We start from the raw sequence: 24,567 nt of genomic DNA, 5'->3' as shown, positions 1-24,567 counted from the left end.
TGTGTGTGTTTTCACACCACTTATCCTACCCTGCAAACTTTGGAAGTATCCATGAAATGTCCAGTGGAAGGACATCATGTGTTGCCCTGACAACAGCATCCTGAAACATATTCCTTCAAACACTGCCCTGGGGCAGTCACGAGGGATGAATGAAAAGCTGTCCTTTCATTCAGCTTCATGGAATACCTGCATCTGCAGACTCTCCCCGCTGCCTCTATCTCCACCACTTTGCTACCCTGGTCCTTACTTAAGCCCAAGTAAGTGAAGGAGTCTGCCACAGGAGTCTAAGCCATCCCTAATCACACACTGTCTCTACTGATAGTACAACGGTGAGTTAAGGAACAGGCCTAATTTTCTTTACCGCCTTGAATAAATGAATTCACAGCCTTGATGACAAGATGGCATGCCTCTTTAATACAATAACCAGCCACATGAGGCAGTAATTCCAAAACTTGATTGTGCCTGTGATTCACCTGAGCATCTTGTTAACATGCAGATTCTAAAGGAGTAGGTCTGGGGTGAAGGCCTGAGATTCTGTACTTCTAAGACATTCTTGGTGATGCTGACATCACCTAGGTTTACACTTTGAGAAATAAGGACTTTCTTCCACCTTATTTGAAATGACTAATAGAGGCACCACCCATTGTTCAAAGACCCTTGTTCTAATATCTGTGAAATAAGCCATTCGCTGTCTTTTGTTAGTGGGAAAGAGTAGGATAATCTAATGAGAACCATGTATATCTCCATTCTTTCTTCTGCCCCTGGATGCTCAGTAGCTCAGAAACAAATGTCCCTGCCAATTGCAGTTTTTTCTGATAGAACCCATTCCCACCCCTCTATCCCTTAAGTACCTGGTTTTCCACCTTCAATCACAGGGCTTTATTGAATATGTATCTTGTAGTAAAGTGTCTTTATTTTTGGAAGAAGGAGAGGCATAGTTAAGTGGGCGCTAGGGTTGGTATATATCAGGAGACTTGAACCTCTGGACTGGCCATGTGCCAGCTAGGCCCTGAGCCTCAGCAGAGTTGCAACACCTACTATCTGCTTTGTTGGACTTACCCAGGTCAGCTAACAGGGAGGTGAAAATGGTCAACCATCACACCAGGGAACTGAGAATGTCTACAACTACAAGCAAAAGAATCGCATCCATCAGCCATGTGGAATCATGTAAGCCCCCTCTCAATTTAGAGGTGGAGTGGACATCACCATCCCAGGGTCCACAGGATGGAGGAATAAAATACGGATTAGAGTGGACTTACTGGTATTCTACTATAGAACTGTTGTGACTCTAGCAATGGAAGAAATTGTATCATTGATGTGGAGACAGTGGTCACAGTAGTTGCTGAGGGCCGGGAGAGGGAAGAAGAAATGTGAAGTGGAGGCATTTTCTGGACTTGGTGTTGTCCTGAATGATATTGCAGGGACAGATGCAAGACATTATATATCCTGCCATAACCCACTGAATGGACTGGGGGAGAGTGTAAACTATAATGTAAACTATAATCCATGAGGTGTAGCAGTGCTGTAAAATGTATTCACCAAATGCAAAGAATGTGCCACAATGATGAAAGAGGTTGTGGATGTGGGAGGAGCGAGGGGGGTGGAGTAGGGTATATGGGAAACTCTTATATTTTTTAATGTAACATTTTTGTGATCTATGTCTCTTTTTTAAAAAGACAATTAAATAAAAATTTTAAAATGTTTAAAAAGTTATCTCCTAAAAAAAAAATAAAAAGCAATGAATGATTATCATCCCTACCTCTAAGATCACATCGGCCCAAGCATTCTTGCCATGCCCTTCATGGATGACTACAGGCTGCACAGCCTCCACAAGCTATCAAGAACCAGAGAGGGAAGCAGACATGGTTCAGCTGATAGAGCATCTGTCTACCATAAGGGAGGGTCCAAGATTCAATCCCCAGGCCTTCATGACCTGTGTGGTGAGCTGGCCCATGCACAGAGCTGCCATGCGCAAGGAGTGCCATGACGTGCCATGCAGGGGTGCCCCTGCATGGCACTGCCCCACATGCAAGGATTGCGCCCTGCAAGGAAAGCCACCCCATGTGAAAAAAAGTGCAGCAAGATGATGTAACAAAAAAGACACAGTTTCCCGGTGCCACCAAGGGTGCAATTGGGCACAGAAGAACACATAGCGAGCTGACACATAGAGGAGACCACAAGGGTGGGGGAAGTGAGGGGATAAATAAAATAAACCTTTAAAAAAAGAAAAAAATAAATGAAATTAAAAAATAAAAAAGAACCAGGGTAATGCATTGGACCTACATTTGATCTAGCGTCCTCCCCAAAGTAAAACTTCTCAGGACTTTAATTTTATACTGTTCTCTTAGACCCAAGTGCCAGCCTTCCCAAATAGCTCTGTTTTCCAATTATTTCTTTTCTACCCTGAAAACGGGCACTAAGAGAGATGCATGTTTTAGTTGTAAGCATGCAGGCCCTGCACTGTTGTGACCAACAAGTTCTGAGCCTCTTTAATGATCCTCCCATGAAAAGAGTCATAGCTTAGGAAGGGATTCGGGTTAACACCGTCTTTGCAAAGAAAATCCTTCACCTTAGGTAAATTAGGTTTACAGTCAAGAACTATCTGCTTGGCATTGGAAATTTGGTAGTGCTCCCATTGGAACTAAATTTTCCTGGGCACATCCCTTTCGCTTCCACTTCTCATTTGCTTGCAGCTTTGGGAAGAAGCAGAATAGCTCCTGTGATAGCAGCTTTGAGTCTAGCGAATCTCATCAGGTCCAGAAAACATGTGTGGTGGTTTGAGGCTGTGTGTACCCCAGAAAAACATGTTCTTAAATCTAACCCATTCCTGTGGGTATGAATCCATTGTAAGTAGGACCTTTTGATGAGGCTACTTCAGTGATGATATGGCCCAGGTGAATCAGGATGGTTCTTAATCTTATTACTAGAGTCCTTCATAAGCAGAATAAAATTCAGAGAGAGAGAAAACCACAGATAGACAGTCAGAAGCTGAAACCAACAGAGCCCAGAAGAAAAGGGAGGGACCAGGAGAGTCACAATGTGCCCTGCCATGTGACAAGCTAAGGACAAAGGGTTGCCATCAGCCAGTGCCAGAACACTGGTCTTAAGGAAGAAAACACCACCTTGATGATGTCTTGACTTGGACATTTTTCCAGCCTCAAAGCTGTGAGCAAATAAATTCCCATTGTTTAAGTGGAACCATTTCATTGTATTTGCTTAAGCAGCCTAGGAAACTAAAATATCATGCTTCAGTTAAAATGAGGAAGAACCAGGGATGAGAACAATTCTCTCTCTAAACTAGCACTTTTCCTACCAACAACTTTAAAATAAGTGTGTTCAGAACTTGGGATTACCTGGTACATTGGTTAGGATTCTCCAAAGAAACAGAACCAATGGTGTGTGCATGTGTGAGTGTGTGTGTATTACAAAATTTGTTAAAAGGAATTGGCTGGAGTAATTGTGGGGGCTGGCAAGTCTGAATTCTGTACCTCAGGTTGGAGACCAGATATTCCCAGAGGAGTGACGCTGAAGTCTCTTGTCTGAGTCCATAGGAGCGGCCAAAGAAGGAGTGGAAGGTAAGTCTGGAGGCAGAATTCCTTCTGATTCTTGAAACCTCCAATTCTTGATTTTAAGATCTCCAACTAATGGCACTCAGCCTGCCCACACTGGAGGGTAATCTCCTGGACTTGAACTCAACTAACTGTAGTTGCTAATCCCATCTACAAAATACCTCTTAGTAAAAACTAGCCCAGTATTTGACCAAACAACTGAATACCATAATCCAGTCAAATTGGCACATGGAATTAACCATCATACCTAGATCATTTATTTAATCTGCTTTTTATCTCATTCATATAAACCCAATCTCTGCATGAGTTTCATTTCCAACAATGGCTGAGGCATCCAAAACAAGTAATAAAATGTACTGTTTTCAATCTTACTTCTTTTACTCTGTGTCATTTGGGGATTCTCCCCTCCCTGTTTTACTGAACAAATTAACTTCAATTAGATTAAATAAGACTTAAGCTATAACTGGAGGAAATATTAACATTGTTGTCTCACAAATGCCTACAAAGGGGAAGCAGACTTGGCCCAGTGGATAGGGCATCCGTCTACCACATAGGAGGTCCGCGGTTCAAACCCCAGGCCTCCTTGACCAGTGTGGAGCCGGCCCACGTGCAGTGCTGATGCGCGCAAGGAGTGCCATGCCACGCAGGGGTGCCCCCCACGTAGGGGAGCCCCACGCGCAAGGAATGCACCCTGTAAGGAGAGCCACCCAGCACGAAAGAAAGTGCAGCCTGCCCAGGAATGGCACCACACGCATGGAGGGCTGACGCAGCAAGATGACGCAACAAAAAGAAACACAGATTCCCGTGCTGCTGACAACAACAGAAGCAGACAAAGAAGAACACGCAGCAAATGGACACTGAGAACAGACAATGGGGGGGGGGGGGGACCAGGGAGAGAAATAAATAAAATAAATCTTTAAAAACAAAATCAAACAAACAAAAAACAAATGCCTACAAAGTATCTGTTATGTTCCAGGCACTAACATAGACACCAGGCATAGCAGTTAACAGATAACAATAGAAAGCAAGTGTTCCAGGGAGTAGAGAAAAAAAACAAGAATATATGTATCGCAAATCAGAAGGTGCAAAACAGAAACATAAATCAAAGAAGGAGAATGAGAAGGTGGAGAGGAGGGGTTCCATAGCAAGGTCAGAGAAGATCTCACTGAGAAGTTCACCTTTGAACAAAGATTGGAAGGAGTTGAGGGAAAAAGCCAAAACTCTATTAGAGTGAAGAGCACTTCAAGGGGTGGGAACAACTAGAGCAAAGGCCCTGACTCAGGAGTATGCTTTGCATCTTCCAGAAGCAGGAAGAAGAAAGTATGCTGGGACAGAGAGCAAAGGGGAGAATTGTAGGACAAGAGGTCAGAGTATGGGAGCAAATCCTGGAACTCAGTGGGACACTGTAAGGTCTTTGGCTTTTACACAAAGTAAGATGGGAGCCTGTCCAGTACAACAGTCACAGACCATAAGGGGCTATTGAAATTTTAATGAATTAAAATTCAATACGATTACACATTCAGATTCAGGCTCACTGCCATATTTCAGCCCCCAGTAGCCACAGTTGGTCTAGAGAGTTTTGGGCAGAAGCGTGGCATAATTTGACTTATCCTGAGCATTAGGCACAGGAAGGAAGCAAGGAAACCTGTCAGCAGCTGATTGTAACAATCCAAATGGAAGATGACAGCAGATTGCACGAGGGGTGGCAGAGGAGGCGGTGAGAAGTGACCGACAATTCTAGATTTGTTTTGAAGGTTAAGGCATCAGGATTCTCTGAGAGACTGGTATGGGTTTTAGAAGAAGAGAAGAATGAAGGGTGACTCCAAAGTTTTTGGCCTGAACAGTCAGAAATGTGGAAAGGCCATTACTGAAGTGGGGAAAGTTGTGAAAGAAGGAAGCAGAGGTAGTAGATCCACAGTGCTGATTGGGGCAAGTGGAGATGCAGGCCTAGCCATCAGCTGACATGTGATATGACAATTTTCTTAGAATTAACAAGTGAATCAAGATTACACTGCCCTTCTCCAGATAGTTGGAGAAGCACCTCAGTGATAGCACCAGGCAGAATCTAGAGCACTTAACTCGATACCTTCTAGAATTCTGTGATGGCTTGCATCACACTGTGTTAAAATAGCTGTTCATAGGTCTTTTTTCTCCTTAGATCCAGGACTTCTAAAGGAGAGAACTGAGTTTTTTCATCTTTAAAGTCAGATCTTGACATATATTGGTGTTCAATAAATATTTACTGAATGAATGAATGAATGATGAAGACAGGGACTCAGTAATTCCTTTAATGGGGGATAAATAAGACAAGGTGTCTTCACTACGGAGTGACTCAGATAAAAGGCTGTTGTGGTCACCCACTAGGGGCCACCACCGAGGGTCCCAGGCCCAGCATTTCCACAACATGGTGGACAACTGTCCTCCCAGATATTCCCAAATCAAATGAAGCACAAAATGCTGCTTTTGGCCACTGGAACTTTCTTCTTGCTACCTGGACCCAAATGAATCAGGAATGATCATTCTGGAGAACAATTTGACAATCCATATCAGGAAAATTTAAGAAAAAGCAGTCTTATACTCTCTGACCCAACAATTTCAATTCTAGGACAAAAATAATCTAAAATATGCAACAAAATGTTTTCTTATAATAATGTGTACAACAGTATTACTCCTCATAGGAAAAAAAAATGGAAAAGTCTAAAACTCTAGCATTAGAGAAAAAGTTAAACTGTGGAATAACCAGAATATGCAATAAAAGCAGAGATTTCAAAGATTATTTAACATTATGAAAACGTTCATAATATAATGACAGTGAAAAACGGTGACATCAATTATAAACACCACATGATCCCAGTGTGGTTTAAAAAAATACACATGTACACTGACCTACACATGTGTACGCAAGTAGGCACATGCCACTGGAACAATGAAATATACCCTACAGAATTGCAGATAAACTGGTTTTGGTCTAGTAGAGTTAGTTTATCAGAATGGATGAGCATATCATGCTATTATAATAAATGGACATCTGCTCCCAACTTTGTAAATTCCCCTGAAGCTTAACAACAGCAAATCAAAACATCTCCTCACTTTCTTTTGCATTTGCCATACATAAACTTCTTTCCACCCACTTGAAGGAGCTCCTTTCCATGTATGATTTGGATTCTATCTGCTTCATGAATTGTAAACTGCTCAAAAAACTCCCATAATTAATAGCTTGTCTAATATTTTTTACCACCACACACACAAACATACACATATGTACAATTTGTCTTCTTTATAATGCTCCTTATTTTTTTATTTGTTTTAATAATGAGCACAGAGTACTAATTTGATTAGAAATAACAATTATATTTTAAAAAGAACAACTTTCATGTTCAAATATGGGTGGGGCAGTTGGAAAAATCTGTTGTTTGTCTTCTGAAATCAGGTTTTTGCCCCATTAATGATGTCACCTTTTTTTCCCCTACGGGCTCTGCCTGGGGTTAAATTAAAACTAGCTTTGGGAAGCTAATGGTTAGGCCAGGCCGTCCGTCTACCACATGGGAGGTCCGCAGTTCAAACCTCGGGCCTCCTTGACCCCTGTGGGGCCTGTGCCGCTGACAACAACAGAAGTGGACAAAGAAGAATGCGCAGCAAATAGACACAGAGAACAGACAACCGGGGCAGGGGGGCGGTTTGAGGGAAGGGGAGAGGAATAAATAAAATAAATAAATCTTTAAAAAAAAACAAGACTAGCTTTAAAAGCAAAAGAGAAAAAGAGAGAGAGAGAAAGAGGATGGGGAGTAAATAACTTTAAAATGTTTTCCTCTAAATATAACTTTTCCACCCTGCTATGAGTAAGTCCAGAATATGAATCCCTAAATTCCCAGCAACATACTGTATTTTTATAATGGTTTTTATCTGTTTGCTTATTTGCCTGAAAATATAATTGTTCATCTTGATTTAGTCCTTTGAGCGTGTAGTTGTTTTTTCCCCCTTCGAATGGGCTAGGCATAGGCTCTGCCTGGTCTAAAGAGCTCTGCTTGGTACATTTATTATTGCAATAGAATCTTTAAAAAATAAGGTTAGAATGAAAAAGAAAAGATCCTCTCTAATATGTGGTTGTTTAGCTAAGGGCATGTTGGATCCTGTCTGAGCCTCTCTGTTCTGCTCAGACCATAGCCCGAGATGCTTCTCACCAGAAGTTGAAAACATTACCAGGAGCCTAATGAGATTATAAGTGTCTCAGTGCCAACCTATCCCTGGGCAGGTTGGAGAAACCATCATGTTCAAATAAATAAAGAAAAACTTTCAAATAAAGCCAGGTTTTGACTAGCTGAGCTTACAGAGTGCACAACCACCACCATAGGAAAATTACATTTTATGGTCCCGCGAAACCCTTTTAATTCCCTTTCATCCATTCTTCCTTGGCAAAGGAAAAATGTTGAGTATTAGGGGAGGTTAGAAAGATAGAAGGATAGAAAGAGAGAGAGAGAGAGGGAGGGAGAAATAGGGAGGGTGGGAAAGGGAGGGGAGGGAAGTAGCGGGGAGGGGAAGGGGAGGGAAGGGTCAGGTTAAAAAGAAGAAAAGAGGAGTAGCAGCAGTGGGGAAAAAAAACAAGAAATCAAGACCTGACCTCCTCAGGACAAACTCTTTTCTGAAATCCTGGGGGGCTTGAGACCCCCTGAGGATGCTCACTAGATTTCACTGTGATAAGTGATTTATAAAAATACAATTTTAAGCAACATGAATGAATGTCAATATGTCAGACATAAAAGTCTCCATCCTGTAGAATTCCATGCACATGAATTTCTAGAATAGACAAAATTAATCCAGTGCAGCAATTGTCTCTGTGGGTGGACCCAAATTGACCTGAAAGGAGCATGGGGGACATTTCTAGGTTAATGGACACATTCCATGTCTCATAGGGATTTGGGTCACACAGATATATGCATTTGTCAAAGTTAAGAAAATGCACACTTAAGGCCTGTAACTTTCACTATAGGCAAATTTTACAACAAATGAAAAACTGTGATATGAATTGAGTTCTAGTTAATGATTTGCATGCTAAGGTACCAGGGGAATATACTGATGTCTGCACCTTACTTTGAAATGCATTAGAAAAAAAAATGACTTGATGAATGGATAGAGCAATTGTAAAATATCAATGTCAGCATCTAGGTAGTGGGTATATAGGTGTTTGCTATAAAATTCTTCCAAGCTTGATATATGTTTGAAATTTTTCATAATAAAATGCCAGGGGAAAATGCAAATTTGGCTACAAGTTGCTCCAAACATTTAAATGTCTAATCTCCCCATCTGGTTCAGTGTTTGGGTATATATGGATGGAGTGTGTCAACAAAGAAAACTATCTGGATCAACCACAATTTGCTTTTAGAACCAAATAAATCTCATTCTTGAGCTTTCTGTGGACAGGTTTGGCCAGAGGTTGGACCTGGTGAGCATAGAGTAGAGGCAACCTTGAGGCCTGGGAGGAACCCGTGCAGGCTTTATCTCCCCTCTGGCGTGCCTATGGTGCAGCAGAAATTTCTCAGCACCTTCAACTCTCAACTTGATTATGCTGATGCAACTGTGATTGTCAGTAATGACAACAATTGCCATTTCTCCAATGCTTGCCTCTATGTAGACAACCATAAGCACTAAACATATATTATCTCATTTAATTAAAATCAATAGACCCTTAATTTCCTACTAATAATCACTGATTTTGATATATGAATTTTTCATAAAACTGCTGCAGCCTCTATCTCTGTAGAATAATATGAGGAGAATCCCACTCCCTCACCTCCCCCCATCCTCCTATACCCCTTCCTTCCTCATCCTTCCCTCTCCACCTCTTCCTTTCCCCTTTCTTTGTCCTCTGCCAGTCTCTCAGGTCAGGTTCCTTGTCTCCCACCTGGCAACAGTATTATCCCCATATTCCAAGCAACTTGGAGCAAAGTGCAGACTGACTGGTTTCTAGATCCAGCTCTTCCAGGACTGGATGGGGAAGCTGGGGCACCTTAGGGAGTATAGGGCTGTCTTGAAAGTCCTCTGACGTCTAGCTCTCACCTTCAGGGTGTCAGGTTACCATTTATCCCCTAGCAGAAACAAAAACATTTTTCCTTCCTGACTGCAATTGATGAAGGAACTGAAGCCTGGAGTTGTACAAACATGGGAGGGAAGTCACAGCAGTGATCATGGATTTGGAAGGGGAACTTGGATGCCAAAGGGATTACTTAACCCAACTCCGAGCCAACCTGTTCTCATGGTCAGCACTTCTGCAGTCCGAGATCCAGACAGATAGGCAGGGCAATCAGCTGCACACACTGGCTACCCACCCATGTCCCTGGATGCCCCCTGCCTGTCTCTCCCATGGGATGGGGGCTTTAGATACTAGATGTTTTGCTCACGGAAATAAATGGTAGCAGTCTCACCTCTTGGTATATATTCAAGCAAACTGAAAGCAGGGACTCAAACAGATATCTGCACACCAGTGTTTATAGCGACATATTCCCAGTCACCAAAAGGTGGAAGCTACACAAGTGTCCATCAGCAAATGAATGGGTAAACAAAATGTGATATAAACTCTGTGGCAGTTTGAGTCTTTTGTGGACGCCAGAAAATCCTGTTCTTAAAGCTAATCCATTCCCACGCATGCAAACCTGTTGTAGATGGGGCCTTTTGATTAGATTCAGTTAAGGGACCTTCCTTTTGATCAGGTTACTTCAGTAGAGCATGACCCAGGATGGGTCTTAGTCCTCTTACTGGAATCTTTTATAAATGGGAGAATAAAAAACCACAGAATCAGAAAGAAGGCCACAGAGACAGAGAGGAATCCAGAAGCTGAGAGAGAAGGCCCCAGGACCTGGAAGATGAAAGGAAGCCAAGTTAGCCAAAAGCTGAAAGGAATGAGACCCAAAGGGAAGGGGAGGGGTGAGCAGATGCCATTTGCCTGATTGCCCACAGCTGCAACTTAGTGATACAGCATCTCTGATGATGCCTTGATTTGGACACTTTTCACAGTCTCAGAACTGTAAGCTTTCAACCTAATAAATTCCCATTACAAAAGCAACTCATTTCTGGTATATTGTTCCCAGCAGCTTTTAGTAAACTAAAACACACTCAGTTGAATATTATTCAGCCATAAAAAATGAAGTTCTGATACGTGTTATGACATGGATGAACCTTGAAGACATCGTGTTCAGTGAAACAACCCAGACACAAGTGGGCAAATAGTATATGAGCTCACTTATATGAATACCCAGAATAAGTAAAATCATAGTAGATTACAGGTTACCAAGGGTGAAGGGTGACCTCGTGGGTACAGTTTCTACTTAAGGTGATAAAAAAGTTGAGGTAATGGATGTTGGTGATGATAACATAATATGGTGAATTTAATTAATACCCCTTAATTTGTATACCTGCAAGTGGTAAAAATGGGAAATTTTGAGTTGTATGTTGGTATGTTATGATAGCAAAAACTTTCAAAAGTAAAATGATAAAATTATCATTTGTAATATAAAGCAATGAGAGCTGTTGACAAGTTGACACTGAGCAGGAACTTTTAAAGGATTCATGGCAAAGCCATTGGATCTCAGATTTTGAGAACTTTCTGGCCTTTTCCCACATAGGCTGCCAACAGGTTCTGTGAGTATCAGCTTCACAATGATAGGACATTAATCCTCATCAGAGCCTGAAGTGTACCACCAACTTTGACACCAGTCTAGAAAGAGCTCCACATTACCCTGAGTTGGGGTGCTTGGGAGAGAACGGGAGAAGTAAGGAAGGCATGTGTAAAGAACTTCAGAGCTTGATCCCAGAGAATGCCTTGCCACTGGCAATACTTGTGAATAGCATCCAAAAGGGAGGCCCCAGCCAGTCTCAAAGCCTAACTCAGCATGTAAATGCAATGCCTTCCCCCCAGCGTGGGACATGACACCCGGGGATGAGCCTCCCTGGCACCGAGGGATCACTATCAACTAACAACTGATAATGCAACTGGAAAATGACCTTGAATTGAAGGTTCGATGCGGATCAGTAGAATATCCCTGTCTACATAGAATAATATGACTTTAAAATGCTGTTTGATCTAATGTAAGGGGGAAATAGAAAGGAGAAATGAGTTTATATGGCTATGAGTCTCTAAAAAAAAAAAGAGTCTGGAGGCTGTCAGAAGGATTTCCCTTATGCACAACTGAGCAGAGTCTAAGAGGCAGATAAAGTAGATACAATCCCCAGGTATTGGTTCCTTTGAGGGCTAAAGGGACCCACGGGTTCTACGGTCATGGCAGATAGGGTTCACTGCCATGTCAGATGGCCCTTCTATGGAGCTGGTGTTTCTGCGTGATGAAACTGGTCCCAGAGGGGATCTCTTTTCATAAGACTATCATGCTACTTTACTGGAATTGTAGTTGGTATTGGGGTTTAAGATATATTTAGGGGATTGAATCTTTTTACTGACAATATGATAGCCAGGCCCTGAGCCTCAACAGACTCCAGCTCCTACAATCTGAATTATTGGACTCACCTCACTCAGCAAAGATGGAGTTGAAGAAGGACAACCACCACACCATGGAGCCTAGAGTGCCTACAACTGAAAGCAGGAGGATTGCATCCAGTAACCATGTGGAATCTGAGCCTCCTCTTGACATAGAGGTGCAACGGACACAACCAATCCAAGGACCTCAGAGAAAAGGTGGCAATGGAGTGGGAAAAGTGGACATGGTGGCTGATGGGTATGGGGAATGGCAGGAAGAGATGAGATGTGGAGGCGCCTTTGGGACTTGGAGTTGCCCTGGATGGTGCTTCAGGGGCAATCACCGGACATTGTAAATCCTCCCAGGGCTCACTGGATGGAATGGGGGAGAGTGTGGGCCATGATGTGGACCAATGACCATGAGGTGCAGAGATACCCAGAGATGTACTTACCAAATGCAATGGATGTGTCATGATGATGGGAGTGAGTGTTGCTGGGGGGGGGGGGGGGGGTGCGGTGGGGGTGGTGGGGTCGAATGGGACCTCATATTTTTTTAATGTAATATTTTTACAAAATCAATAAAATAAAATAAAATAAAATAAAATAAAATAAAACAAAAGGGAGGCCCCAAATTTCCCATTTTGAAATTGTCCCCAAAACCCAGTACTTACTTAGTCTTAGCTACTATTACAGGCACCCAGTCTCAGTGGCTCAAACCCAAATGCTTAGAATCTCAACCCTGAACCAACTTGAAATGGTCACTTGTCATTTTTGGTGATATTTTTATGTGCTTGGTCATTGCCTTAGTTTGCCAGGATGTTATCACACATATCACATGATGAGTTGGCTTAAATAACAGGAATAGATTGACTCACTGTTTTGAGCTGGAAGGAATCCAAGATCAAGGTACTGGCAAGATTTCTCCCTGAAATCTGCAGCATTCTGGTGCTGGCTGCTGGCAATCCTTGGGGTTTGTTGGCTTATATTTCTGCTTCTTGTCACATGGCAATGTTGTCTCCTTTCTCTTCTGTGTTTCTGCTGACTTCCAGCTCTTTCCTGTGGATTTCTTTTCATAAGGCATCCAGTAACCCGGATTAAGGCTGATCCTGTTTCAGTTGAGGCACACCCTAACTAAAAATAACATCGTCAAGAGGCCCTATTTACATCGAGGGACTTGGATTAAGATTAAGAACATGTGTAAATTGGGGTACATGATTCAGCCTACACAGTCCTTTATTTATTACATTATTATTATTAAGTATCCATTTATTATTATTTATTTATTTTAAAGAACTTCAGTCAGTTCCTCACCTTAATTTCTCACTGTCTGATTTAGGTCCCAGTATCGGCATCAGCAAAAGCATGGCATTGTTCATGTTTAGAGCGTTTCCTCTCCATCTGGCAGAAGGGAAATTGAGGCTCACCGTCTAGGCAGCCATGCTTCAAGGCTTCATTCTGGATTCACTGTTTGTCCCTGAGTCCCTGAGAGCCTATCCTTAGAACCGTACCCTACAGAAATCTGGACATGGGCTAACCTGTGATTTTTAACCATGCTGTTTTAGACTGCTGGGGTTGGCTTTTACAAGGGATTAATTTTTTTGTTTGTTTTCAAATTCCTCCTTTTTAATCAGCTCCATGAAGGACATCCTAACCACTATGAAACACAACAGAATATTTCTTTCTTCCAGTATTAAAGAAGATGACATTTACAAACATTTAAAAAGAAGATCTTCTACATACTCAGGGTGGTAGTCTTAAAATGTAGAGTAAAAAATACCTTTCAGCAATCATGTTCTTGATGGCAATTTCTTGTAAGTATGTTCAGAAACTGCTTCCTAACTGTGTTAAGAAAACATTGTGTACAAATTTTTAAAATGTCCCTAGATGCACATTATTTTTTAAAAATATCTTCCCAACTAAACTTTTTTTGCCAGAACCAATAATCCTGAGAGACCAAAATAAAAAACTAGCAAAAGAAAAATACCAAGGGATTTATTAGTTCACAAGATTATATTCTGAGGCTGTGAAAATGTCCAAATCAAGGCATCTCAAGATGTTACCTTCTTCCTGAAGATGGGCTGTCGGCGATCCTGGACTCTCTGTCACATGGAAAGGCACACAGCTGTGTCTGCTGGTCTCTCCCTTCTCTTGTGGGTTTCCTTGCTTTCAGTTTCTGGCTTCCTTGACTTCCTCACTCTTTGTCTGAGTTTCATTCTCTTAAAAAGGACTCTAGTAAGAGTATTAAAACCCACTCTGGGCCAACGCTTATTCAGCAGCCTCATCAAAAGTCCCTACTTATAACAGGTTTGCATCCACAGGAATGGATGAGCTTTAAGAACATGATTTTCTGGGACCCATGTAGCTTCAAATCATCACACATGAGGAACACCACTGGTAAAGCCTGCTCTTCCCTGCTGCTTCCCACTCCTCAGACATGACCGCTTAAAAAGTAGTCCACCTCTCCAGATTTATTAAATGCAAAGAAAGCACCTACCCAAGACCATCCAAAAAGCTGGAACAGACTTCCAGCCTCATCCTAACCCCCACTTCATATCATTATTGGAGTCTGTGCTGTGGCAGAAGGCACGAAAGGCAAAAAGAAGACAATGGAACTCCTGGCTCCTGTGATCTCGTCAGATGTTCCTGTCCCCACCTCGGCCACCATCAAAGTACTCCCTCTCCTCTCCCACCCCTGGCCCCCATCTCAGCTTTTCTGGGTCTTGCCCCCAGAAAAGGTTGGGGACCCCTCAGCCTTTTGAGATATTGAGGTCACACTGTGACATATATAGTGTGCATTGCCTTGTGGGTATGCGTGCATGCTAGCATGTATGTGCATGCACATGCTTGTGCACATGTGTGTGTCTGCCTGGGCATGTGTGGGCTCACCTGGAAGTGCACATTTTCAATGGTGGTGTCTAAGCTTTCGCACCTAGGACAGAGCACACCTGGCAGCAGAGTGTCTGTTGAGGCCGAAGCCACAACATTCGCACCCACAACAGCAAAACCAGACAGACTGCCTGGATCCCTGTCGACTCTGGGGAAAGAGCCATGTCATGATGGTCCATCCAAGAACTGTGCTGTGCCCCCAAAGGACCCTATGATGCTGAGGACCCCCTGCCCCCATACATGACCTGGAGGAGGTCCCAGGGGGAGCAAATCCCCAGGTGATCTGTGAAGGGGAAGGGTTGTCCACAGTAGCCCTGCTGCCATTTGGGTACACTACTCTCCAGGATGGCCACATAGTTAAAGAACGGGTTGGGAGCTTCCCCGTGTAAATGGATATGGATAACAAGAGGGAGAGGCAGCACTCCAGCTCTGTGCAAACAAGCCTGGCCCATCCCCTGGCTCCTGTTACCCATCTGACTAAAAATTTCAGAGTCCTAGGCTTTGCAGAGCTCCATTTTTCCTGGGCAGGAGGGTTATTATAACAAGCACAGCAGCAGGGTGCACCGGAAGTTCAGAGTGGGACCCATGGGATCCCTTCCACCAACTACACCCTCCTGCCCTGAGGCCTTTCCTCCTTCCCCCCTCCCCCCTTGCCATTCTCTTCCATCTTCCTCTGGGCCCAAGGTTCAGGGTTCTCTGAGGCTCATTAATGCATCCCATGCTGGAGATCCTCTGTGCACCCACACTGGGATCTCTCTGTGGGGACGGAGAGGCATTGAATTAGGATACACACCCCTCCAAGCAGCTCATCTGCCAGGTGAGCTAAGGCAAAGCATCATGAGCAGCCTTCTTCAAAAACCTCCACTGCCCCACCAGGCAGCAAATGCCCTCCCTGTTTTGCCCGATGTATCTAGTGGAGCTCTTGATTCTAGGGGTTCCCCACTCCCAGTAGGGTCAGGCAGTAACCCAGCCTCTGGACAACTGGGTCTCATATCCTAATACTCTCTATCAACACGCATCTTCAATAATGTTCCAACATGCCAGATTCCTGCTGGCCCAGCGCATTCGTCACCTGCCCCAAGATCCCAGCAGGTGGGCTTACTGGACTGATGCTGACTTTCCCCTCAATCCCACCCAAGAGAGTCTTTTTGTTCCCTTCAAGGGCCAGAGACTTCCCAGTGCTTCTGGCAAAGCCTGCCACCTTCACCATTAAGTCACTTGCCAGAGTGTTACCTGTGGGGGCAGAAGGCAGATGGTAGAGGAGAAGTTAACCTTCCATTCACAACAGCTTCCAGCCTCACCACTCCTGGGGCTCTATGGGAGAAAGAGAGTCAAACATTGGGTTAATGCAACAACACAGGGGAAGTTCAAGGCCATGATGCTGAGCCAGAAAAGCTGCCACAGGCAGGCCCACACTGCCTGGCTCCTTTTATGGGAAGTTCTAGAACAGGCAAACATGAGTCTACAGGCTCTGACAGGTCGACAGCCTGAGGCCTAGGGTAGGCATGAAGACTGATTACAAAGACACAGGGAAGAAGCTTTCTGGGGTAAGGGAAATATTTGAGATCTTGATGTAGTTGTAATGCTGTTATGTACATTTGCTAAAATTCCTCAGTCTAGATACAAAACACAGGGACATTTTATTTATACCACATTAAAGTTGATTTTATAATTTTTCAACTCAAGTAAGTTTCCCAAGCAGTAGACAGAGGACCAAGGCCAGCAATGTGGCTCCCTGAGGCAGGAGAAGCAAGAGCAGCCTGCCACCTTGGGTACATAGTCCCTCAGCTGCCCACCCCCTTCACCCTCCTCCCCACTCCCCCCCTCACCAATCTGGTGGGGGTCTTTTTGCACCCTTCTGCTCCTGGTACCCATAGCTTGTTGTCCCCACAGCTGCCAGCAGGAGATATAGTTCATACACCTTTCTAGCTGAAAACCCTCCAGTCTACCCCAGGGCCTTTGCACTGCTCTTCCCTTTGCTCAGTGCTATCTCCCTGGTCTTGGCTGGACTTGTTGTCCTTTAGGTCTCAAGTAAATAGCTCCTCAAAGAAGCCTCCCTGACCAGTGTCACCTGGCACCCCATTCTTGTCTATCACCCCTATTTCACTTCCACCTATCACTTACCGATTTAAATAAGTAAGCACTGCCTCCCTTGGCCCCCCACACACCCCAGAGCCACCAGGCACCTCTGGCACTTGACATGGGGTCAGTCTGACTTGACAGCTGGCCATAAATGTGAAATTCACACTGGATTCCAAAGACCTACTATATACACACACAAAAGAATGAAAAAGATCTCATTAATAATTGTTTGTAGGGAAGCAGATTTGGCTCAACTGATAGACCATCTGCCTACCACATGGGAAGTCCAGGGTTTAAACCCAGGGCCTCCTGACCCGTGTGCAGCTGGCCCATGCACAGTGCTGATGAGCACAAGGAGTGCCATGCCATGCAGGGGTGTCTCCCGCATAGGGGTGCCCCACATGCAAGGAGTGTGCCCCGTAAGGAGAGCCGCCCAGTGCAAAAAAAGTACAGCCAGCCCAGGAGTAGCGCTGCACACACGAAGAGCTGACACAGCAAGGTGATGCAACAAAAAAGAGATGCAGTTTCCCAGTGCCACTGACAAGAATACAAGAGGACACAGAAGAACACACAAAAGGACACAGAGAGCAGACAACCAGGGTGGGAAGGGGAGAGAAATAAATCTTAAAAAAATAATAATAATTGTATATTGATTGTGGGGTGAAATGATATTTCGGATATATTTGGTTAAATAAAATGATTATTAAATACATGTCTTTCATCTGTTCTCTTTTTTCCTCTAACGGAGCACCTTACATCTCTGTTGGGCAGTGTGGCTCTGCATGATCAAGTTTCCAAATCACACAGGCCCAGGAAGAAGTCCAAGAAATGTTTATTGACTGAATATATAAACTAATCAAAACATACTGTGAAAAGGAGAACGCGGTGAGCTTTTCCCAACTAAAGGGTATTTCACTTGTGTTCGGCAAAACTTCTCCAGAATAGGGCGCAAATGGGCCTTCCCCAGCCTCTGAAATCGCACCCTGCTCCGGGGCTTTCCCAGAAGTCAAGCCAGCGCCTCTACGTTAGGAACCGCGGGCCGACGCCAGGAAGGCAGGACGGATATTCTTGCCTTTTCAAAGGATGACTCTGCAGGGCACCCAAGTGCGAGGACTCCTTCTGCAGGACCCGGAGGATCCGGGCTTGGCAGCGCTCAGTGAGGGCCTGGACTGAGAGGGATGACAGGCACGGGAGAAGGACGGGTCGGGGAGAAGAGGAGAACCCGGGAGGAAGGGCACTGGGCCACGGAGGGAGACACAGGGCCGGGAGAGGGCACAGCGGGAGGGGGCGGGGAATAACGGGCGGGGGAAAGGGGCGGGGCCGGGCGAGGCCGGGGGAGGGCGGGACCTACCCAGGAAGAGGCGGGGCCGAGGGCGGGCCATCCAGAGTATAAAGACGCGGCGGCCCGCCGGGCGAGCAGTCCCAGTCCCAGCTGACCATGGCCCTGCCCTTGCGCGCTGCGCTGCTCCTGCTGGCCGCACTGGCCCTGGCCTTGGCCGTGAGCCCGGCGGCGGGTAGGGACCCCGGCAAGCAGCCGCGCTTGGTGGGCGGCCCCATAGAAGCCGACGCCAAGGAGGAGGGCGTGCAGCGCGCCCTGGAGTTTGCCATCAGCGAGTACAACAAGGCGAGCAACGACAAGTACCACAGCCGCGTGGTGGAGGTGTTGCGCACCCGCAAGCAGGTGCGTCCGGCCCCCGCAGTCCTGGTTCCTCGCGTCCAGACCCGAGGAGCGGGCGGGAAGAGAAGCGGTGGCTCCCTGGCGCGCCTGGCCTGGGTGCCCGGGGCGCATCCGTAAGGGGCCGCCGGGTCACCAGGGCAGGGCCGGGGCGCAAGCCCGCTCCCGAGTGGGGCGGTGGCCACCCAGCCCTGAGCCCGCTGTCAGATTTGCCTCTCGGGAGGCGGTGACCTCGCTGCGGTCCGAGCCCCGCCCCGGCTCCGCCTCTTCCTGACAGGCCGTCCTTTCTCCTCGAGTGGGACGGGTGCCGAGTGTGAACTGATTTCATTAAATGACCATGGGAAGAGGAAAAAACGGGCCCCAGACACCTAGCTGCCCTCCCAGCTCTGCCACTTAAAGATATTTTTAAGCATTCTTGTTACCTTTTAGCATTTTATTTTGACGTAACTTCAGATTTACGAAACGGTTGCCAAAGGTTAGAGAGGACTGCCGCCTGCCCCCTGCCCTGCCAGCCTGCCGTCCTCTGCCAGATAAGAAGGGCAGACGCCTGGAGAAGGGGGGATGGGAGAGGGCAGCACAAGATGAGCTTGCCTTTGAAGGGCGGCTGGGATTCAGACCAGTGACCTGCATCCTCTTCGCAGAGCGGTGCATAGTCAAGAAACTGTATGGGATGTCAGCGTTTAGAGTTCGTGTCCACCTTCTGAAAATTCAGAAGCTGGGTCAAGACCAGGTGCCATTCCCGCCTGCCATCCCTCTGGGCAGGGCGTCTGCTCCTGTCGGCATGGTCCCCACTGGCCTGCTCCTCTCCTATCTGACTTGGAGTGAAGGACTTGATCAGGCTTGTGCCTTGTTTACAGATGGGGGCGCTGAGCCTAGAGGCCTCACACAATTGCACTGGTTCCCCAGCACAACGGCTGGAGCTCTGATTCCTCCTCGGGGTGCTTCTCCCTGGTGACAACCAGGACTGGGGGGGGAGGTTGGAGAGGGAGTTCCCGTTATGAGGGAAGGGTTAAAATATGTTCTGCAACCCCAAATGTGAAAGGCATGCAGAATATTTCCATCAAAGATAACATTGGAAAGGTAGGCATTTGAGAGATCACCTTTTCATCTAATTGCAGATTTAGAGAACAGTTGACAAAAATAAATAAATAAAGGCTATAAAAGACCATCCAGTACCCTGCCAGCTGGTTGTTTAGTATTCCTCTGGCCAAATAGAGAGGGTGGTCACCCAGAGCTGGAAAAGGAGGGGTGGTGTGCATGGAGCGTCTCATCCCCAAATTTTAAATGAGGAAATAGATCAGTCTGGGAGGAAATGAAATTCTGTATGGACAAATAGACTAGTAGCAGGAATTTGGCTTAAATGTAACCATCAGATGCTAGTCATCCTAAAATAGATGGAGTCTTCTAGAACAGAATTAACAGAGTTTAATGAGACCTTTGTGCAGGGCAAAGTGTCATCACTTTGTGCCTAAGCCCTTGCCCTGTGCTCCTGGGGCTGTTCTTTTGTCTCTGCACTGGTGGCTTTGGGGAGCTGTGTCCTCAACCTATAGCCACCAAGCAAGCCCCCCTTCCCCCCTCCAGAGTGGATTGGCTTATACCTTCTGTTTCTCTGCTTCTGCTTGGCTGTGTGAGACACCTGTACTAGCCATTGGAGTTGCTTTGTACACAAATTCCAGATGAGCACCTGAGACAGCAGCCACCCGTGCCAGGAGCCAGCAAGAAGGTGGCCCTTGTGTTCTGTGGGTGGCAACTGGGGCCACCAGAGAAATGCAGGTCCACCTCAGTGAACTAGCTGTGTGTGCGTAAAATCGATGTGGGCTGTTATAAGCGAATCCCACTCTTCCATGTGCACAGATCGTGTCTGGAGTGAACTACTTCATCGATGTGCTCATTGGACGCACCACGTGTACCAAGTCCCAGCCCAACCTGGCCACCTGCCCCTTCCATGACCAGGGCCAGCTCAGTAAGGTGTGTGCCTGATGGTGGGGGTGGGGACGGCCATGTGTGGCAGACTTAAGTGGGAATGATGGAGGGTTCCTCTGTATGATTAATTTGAATTTATTGGGGGGGGGATTGTAAACTTGGGAATTGGGGCATTGTTAGGAAAACACTGCATGCTTTTGGGGTGTTGCCTGCTGGTTTGGAGGAAGCAGCTACTCGGGGTCATTCCTGTAGAGAAAAAAGAGGCTGTTTTTGTTGTTATATCTATAGCTACCAAGCAAGCTTCCCTCCCCCTTCCAGAGTGGACTGTTTAATCCCAGCCTGGACCCACACTGCCAACAGCCTACAGCCACACTAAACAGATTAGAGGGTCTTTGCAGACCTCTGGGCAGCCTAAACCCTCTGATACCAGCCCCTCCCCATGGGCCCAAGTGGTCCATGTGAGGCCTCCGGGGTGGGTGTCACAGTGGGAAGAGTTGCACTGCCCTGTCATCTCCCACACACACACACACCCTGTCTCTTTTAAGGAACCTTTCCTGACCCTTAGTCCACCCCACCCAGATTCTTCTCTCTGAGCCTTCTTAGTTCTGACCCAGGCACTGGAGGAGGAGGGCCTTTGCGGGTAGGGAGGAGCACAGGCTGCTGCTTACAGGGACAGGCACACTGGGGCTGGACTGGGTGACATTCCTGGGGTGGGGGGAGGCAGGAGGGTAGCCACCTAAGCACATCCAGGGGAAGCCGGAGAGGAAAGGGCACTGCAGATTCCCAGAGGTGGGGGCTCAGCTTCCACTCTGAGGTCTGGTGGGTGGGAATGTCCCTTTTCAACTGTAGCACTCACTGATGGCTCCTCTCTCTTCCCTTTTGCAGAAAACCCACTGCTCTTTCCAGGTCTACACTGTTCCTTGGATGAACATTACCTCCCTAGTGAAATTCAACTGCCGTGAGGCATAAAGCTATCTGGGTTACAGGTGGCGGCGCTGTCCACCTCTTGCTCAGCAGTCCCCTCACCCATTTAGAGCATCATTCCCCTCCACTGGACACCTGCAGCTGTGCCCATAGTTTGGTAAGCCCCACCCTGCTGGATGCCACAGGCTTAGAGAGGAAAATAAAGGCTTCTCCAGGTAGTTTCAGAACAGCCAAGTGCCTCTTACCTTGTTGCTTTCTTTTCCTTGCTTTCCCCATACACCCTGCACATGGAGCACGGTCCTGCTCTCACTTGATTAAATAAAAAAGCAACATGAGCTTCTCCTTGAGTTGTTCACTGTCTTTTGGATGTGGAACTAAGGGTCTGGGCAGTTACTTTTTGAAGGACTTCCTGTCCCGTGGGTTTCTAGAAGGCAGATGAGGAGGCAAGAGCTGGCTGGGACATCTCGCTCTGCAGCCAGGGGTGATTCACCAGCAGGTCAAACAGCCAGCAGGCCTTGGACTCTTTTGGCCAGCTGCAGGGGCTCCTGGCAAATAGAAGAGGGAGTAGGGAGCGCTTGAGAACTGGCTGGCCCTGGAAACCCCATGTTTGCATTTGAAAAGAGACCTTGTACCCAGAGGACTGGGCTGGGCTGTGAGGGAGGGGAATCAAGTGGTTCCCACAGTCCACTGCCAGTTCTCAGGGGTATATTAGGGGTGATAGATTTCATCAGGCTATGCGAGTTGATCAAACTCCCAGGCTCCCTAGAAACTAACTAATGATTTGCATCTATTTCTTTTCACAAAAGGCTTTAGGCCCCAGGAAGGAAGCAAAGACTGACATTAAAGTACATGTGATTGGGGAAAATAGCAATCAGAATCAAGGTCAGGGGCAAAATAAAGGCTGAAAGCAGCACCCTAGCAGACATTGGAAAGTTGCCCCTGCTAGAGTTTTTACCCCTGGGTACTCCTGCCAGTTCTTAGGCAGGGCTACAACTTAGAGGATGTAGACTGTAAAACATAGTGGAACTAGCATCCAATAAACTTTCTTCTTTTTCTAAGGGGCTATTTGATACAGCATATCGCCTGGTGATATCACCATCCTTCCATAGAATAGTGGATATTTTAACATCCAAAATAGGGAAGATACAGTTCTAAACAAAAAACACACACATATTCACACATCTCCCTGCAATGTTCTTTAAGCTGTTTTATTCCAGAGGTGAAAACTTTCTCACAGGCTGGTTATTGCTGAGGTCCATTGTTCCCCAAAATACCTCCCACCCCCAGTGCAGCTGCACATGTGATGAGCACTGAAGCAAAATGCTCGAGGGGAATCCACAGAGCCACTCTGATCAGCCAAAACCCCAGCATGGCTCTCCTGGAGGGAGAGGGAGCAGGAGCCCTTGGGAGCAAGCACAGGAGTGTTCCTCAGGTATCCCTCCCCTGGGTGTCTGACAGCTGTGTCCTTCTCAGCTCCTTGCCTTGCCTCATTTAATTTCCACCACCCTTGGATGCAGAGCTCCCTGCAGACTGCCTTTAACAAGAGGACACTAGGACTGAGCTGGGGGCTTATGCATGGGCCCTGTCATCTCTGTGCTCAGTTCCCTGGGTCCTCAGGATCCGTCCTGCATCCTGCTTTCAGAGGCTTTGAGTGGATGGTTTGCAAGGGCTAGGCAGGGGGCATTCTGTGCTTCACAAGCCAAAGGAACAGATGATGGGCATGGTGTGAAATGAAGAAAGGTAAGTCTCACCTGGATAGAAGGTGACCTCAACCCTGGAGAAGTTGGGGCAAAGACGACTGCCTGCAGACACAGCCAGGGCTTTGCTTAAGAAAGGTCCTGGTTTCACTCCAGCAACCAAGTAACCAGTCAATTAACCCAGTGTTCTAACTCAGGGACCCATGGCTTGGATGGGACTGTTTTAGTCCAGAAGATTTTTGAAGCAGCTTTTATCACTTACCTATTAGTGCCAAGGAAAATTCTCTGTAAGCTTGAGGTTGGGCCACTTAGTTTATCAGCAAAGCTTCCTGGTGCAACACTTGCCCCAGTTAACTAAATTCTTTAACCCATTACAGATTTTACTGGATTAAAAAAAAAAAAAAAAAAAGATCAGCCAAAAATAATGATTTTACTACAACAACCTTGAACAAATATTTATTGAGCATCTTTAATATGCAAATTTCCACACCAGGCTGAGGGGAAATGAGCTAGTTCACCCACATTTGATGTACTAAGCCTTTGAAATGCAGTGTGTATTTATACTCACAGCACATCTCAGTTTGGATCAGTAATATTTCAAGTAGCCATGTGTGGCCCTGGTGGCTCCCAGCCCAGCTCTGTCCATTAACACTCTTTAAATGAAGATGGCTAAGAAAAGAGGACAAAGAGATTATATATATTTATATAGATATATATTACATACACACACATATACGTTTTATATATATATATATATATATATATATATATATATATATATATATAAAATCAAAGGATTATAGCACCCGACTGCATGGCAGTTCTATGCATGTCCTTAGGCTGGTCCATGTTTTTCCATGTAGAAAAGTGTGCATGAGAAGAAAAATCATCAAGGTTGCTATGCGAACACTGTCCCAGCAGAGGGAACGGAATAACTTTAATGGATAGAATTCTGCATTCAGCTCCCATATTATAAACCTGCCCATCAGTGCAAACTGTCTTAGCCAGTCTGGATCACCCCAGCAGTTCTGGAAATTCACTAACAAGTTCCTAGTCTTCTGACCCACATTTCTTCTTCTCACATCCCATTGCCAATTGCTCTGACTTAAAGAGGGCTGGCTCCCACACAGCCCGCCTTCCCAGCAGGCAGATCCTTGACGACCTTGGCTGCATATGAAGCATGACCCACGCTCCTCAGGTTTTCAAGCCACTCATTAGGCAACTTGCTCTTGCAGGTGGCCCATCCTAAGCAGCACTGCCGATTCTTTGTGTCTTCTGGGAGAATGACCTTGCTTTGGGCTCTGTCCCATATTGCAGCAGTCACAGGCTTAGCTAGGTTTTGCCTTTTGT

The 24,567-nt window shown here is 45.9% G+C and overlaps 1 protein-coding gene and 1 long non-coding RNA gene across 2 annotated transcripts in view; one reads left to right on the top strand and one right to left on the bottom strand.

The window, feature by feature from the left end:
- The window catches only part of LOC111765794 (uncharacterized), a 73,560-nt gene extending 52,718 nt beyond the window's left edge, over positions 1-20,842 (bottom strand). Inside the window, exons 1-2 of the long non-coding RNA XR_011647296.1 lie at positions 18,071-20,842; positions 16,150-16,230 (exon numbers count right to left, since the gene is read on the bottom strand). This is a non-coding gene — a long non-coding RNA (uncharacterized lncRNA). The remainder of the gene's footprint in view (positions 1-16,149; positions 16,231-18,070) is intronic.
- Positions 18,405-21,860, top strand: LOC101433478 (cystatin-C). The gene is made up of 3 exons (XM_004465306.5): positions 18,405-18,679; positions 20,528-20,641; positions 21,482-21,860. The coding sequence occupies exons 1-3, from the start codon at positions 18,437-18,439 to the stop codon at positions 21,563-21,565; spliced, it is 441 nt and encodes a 146-aa protein (XP_004465363.1). The 5' UTR covers positions 18,405-18,436; the 3' UTR covers positions 21,566-21,860.
- Positions 21,861-24,567: the final 2,707 nt, after the last annotated feature.

Source organism: Dasypus novemcinctus, chromosome 24 (genome assembly GCF_030445035.2).
Source record: "Dasypus novemcinctus isolate mDasNov1 chromosome 24, mDasNov1.1.hap2, whole genome shotgun sequence".
In the NCBI taxonomy this organism is placed as follows: Eukaryota; Metazoa; Chordata; class Mammalia; order Cingulata; family Dasypodidae; genus Dasypus; species Dasypus novemcinctus.
The sequence above is the reverse complement of the archived record's forward strand: the minus strand, read 5'-3'. Positions and strand labels throughout refer to the sequence as shown.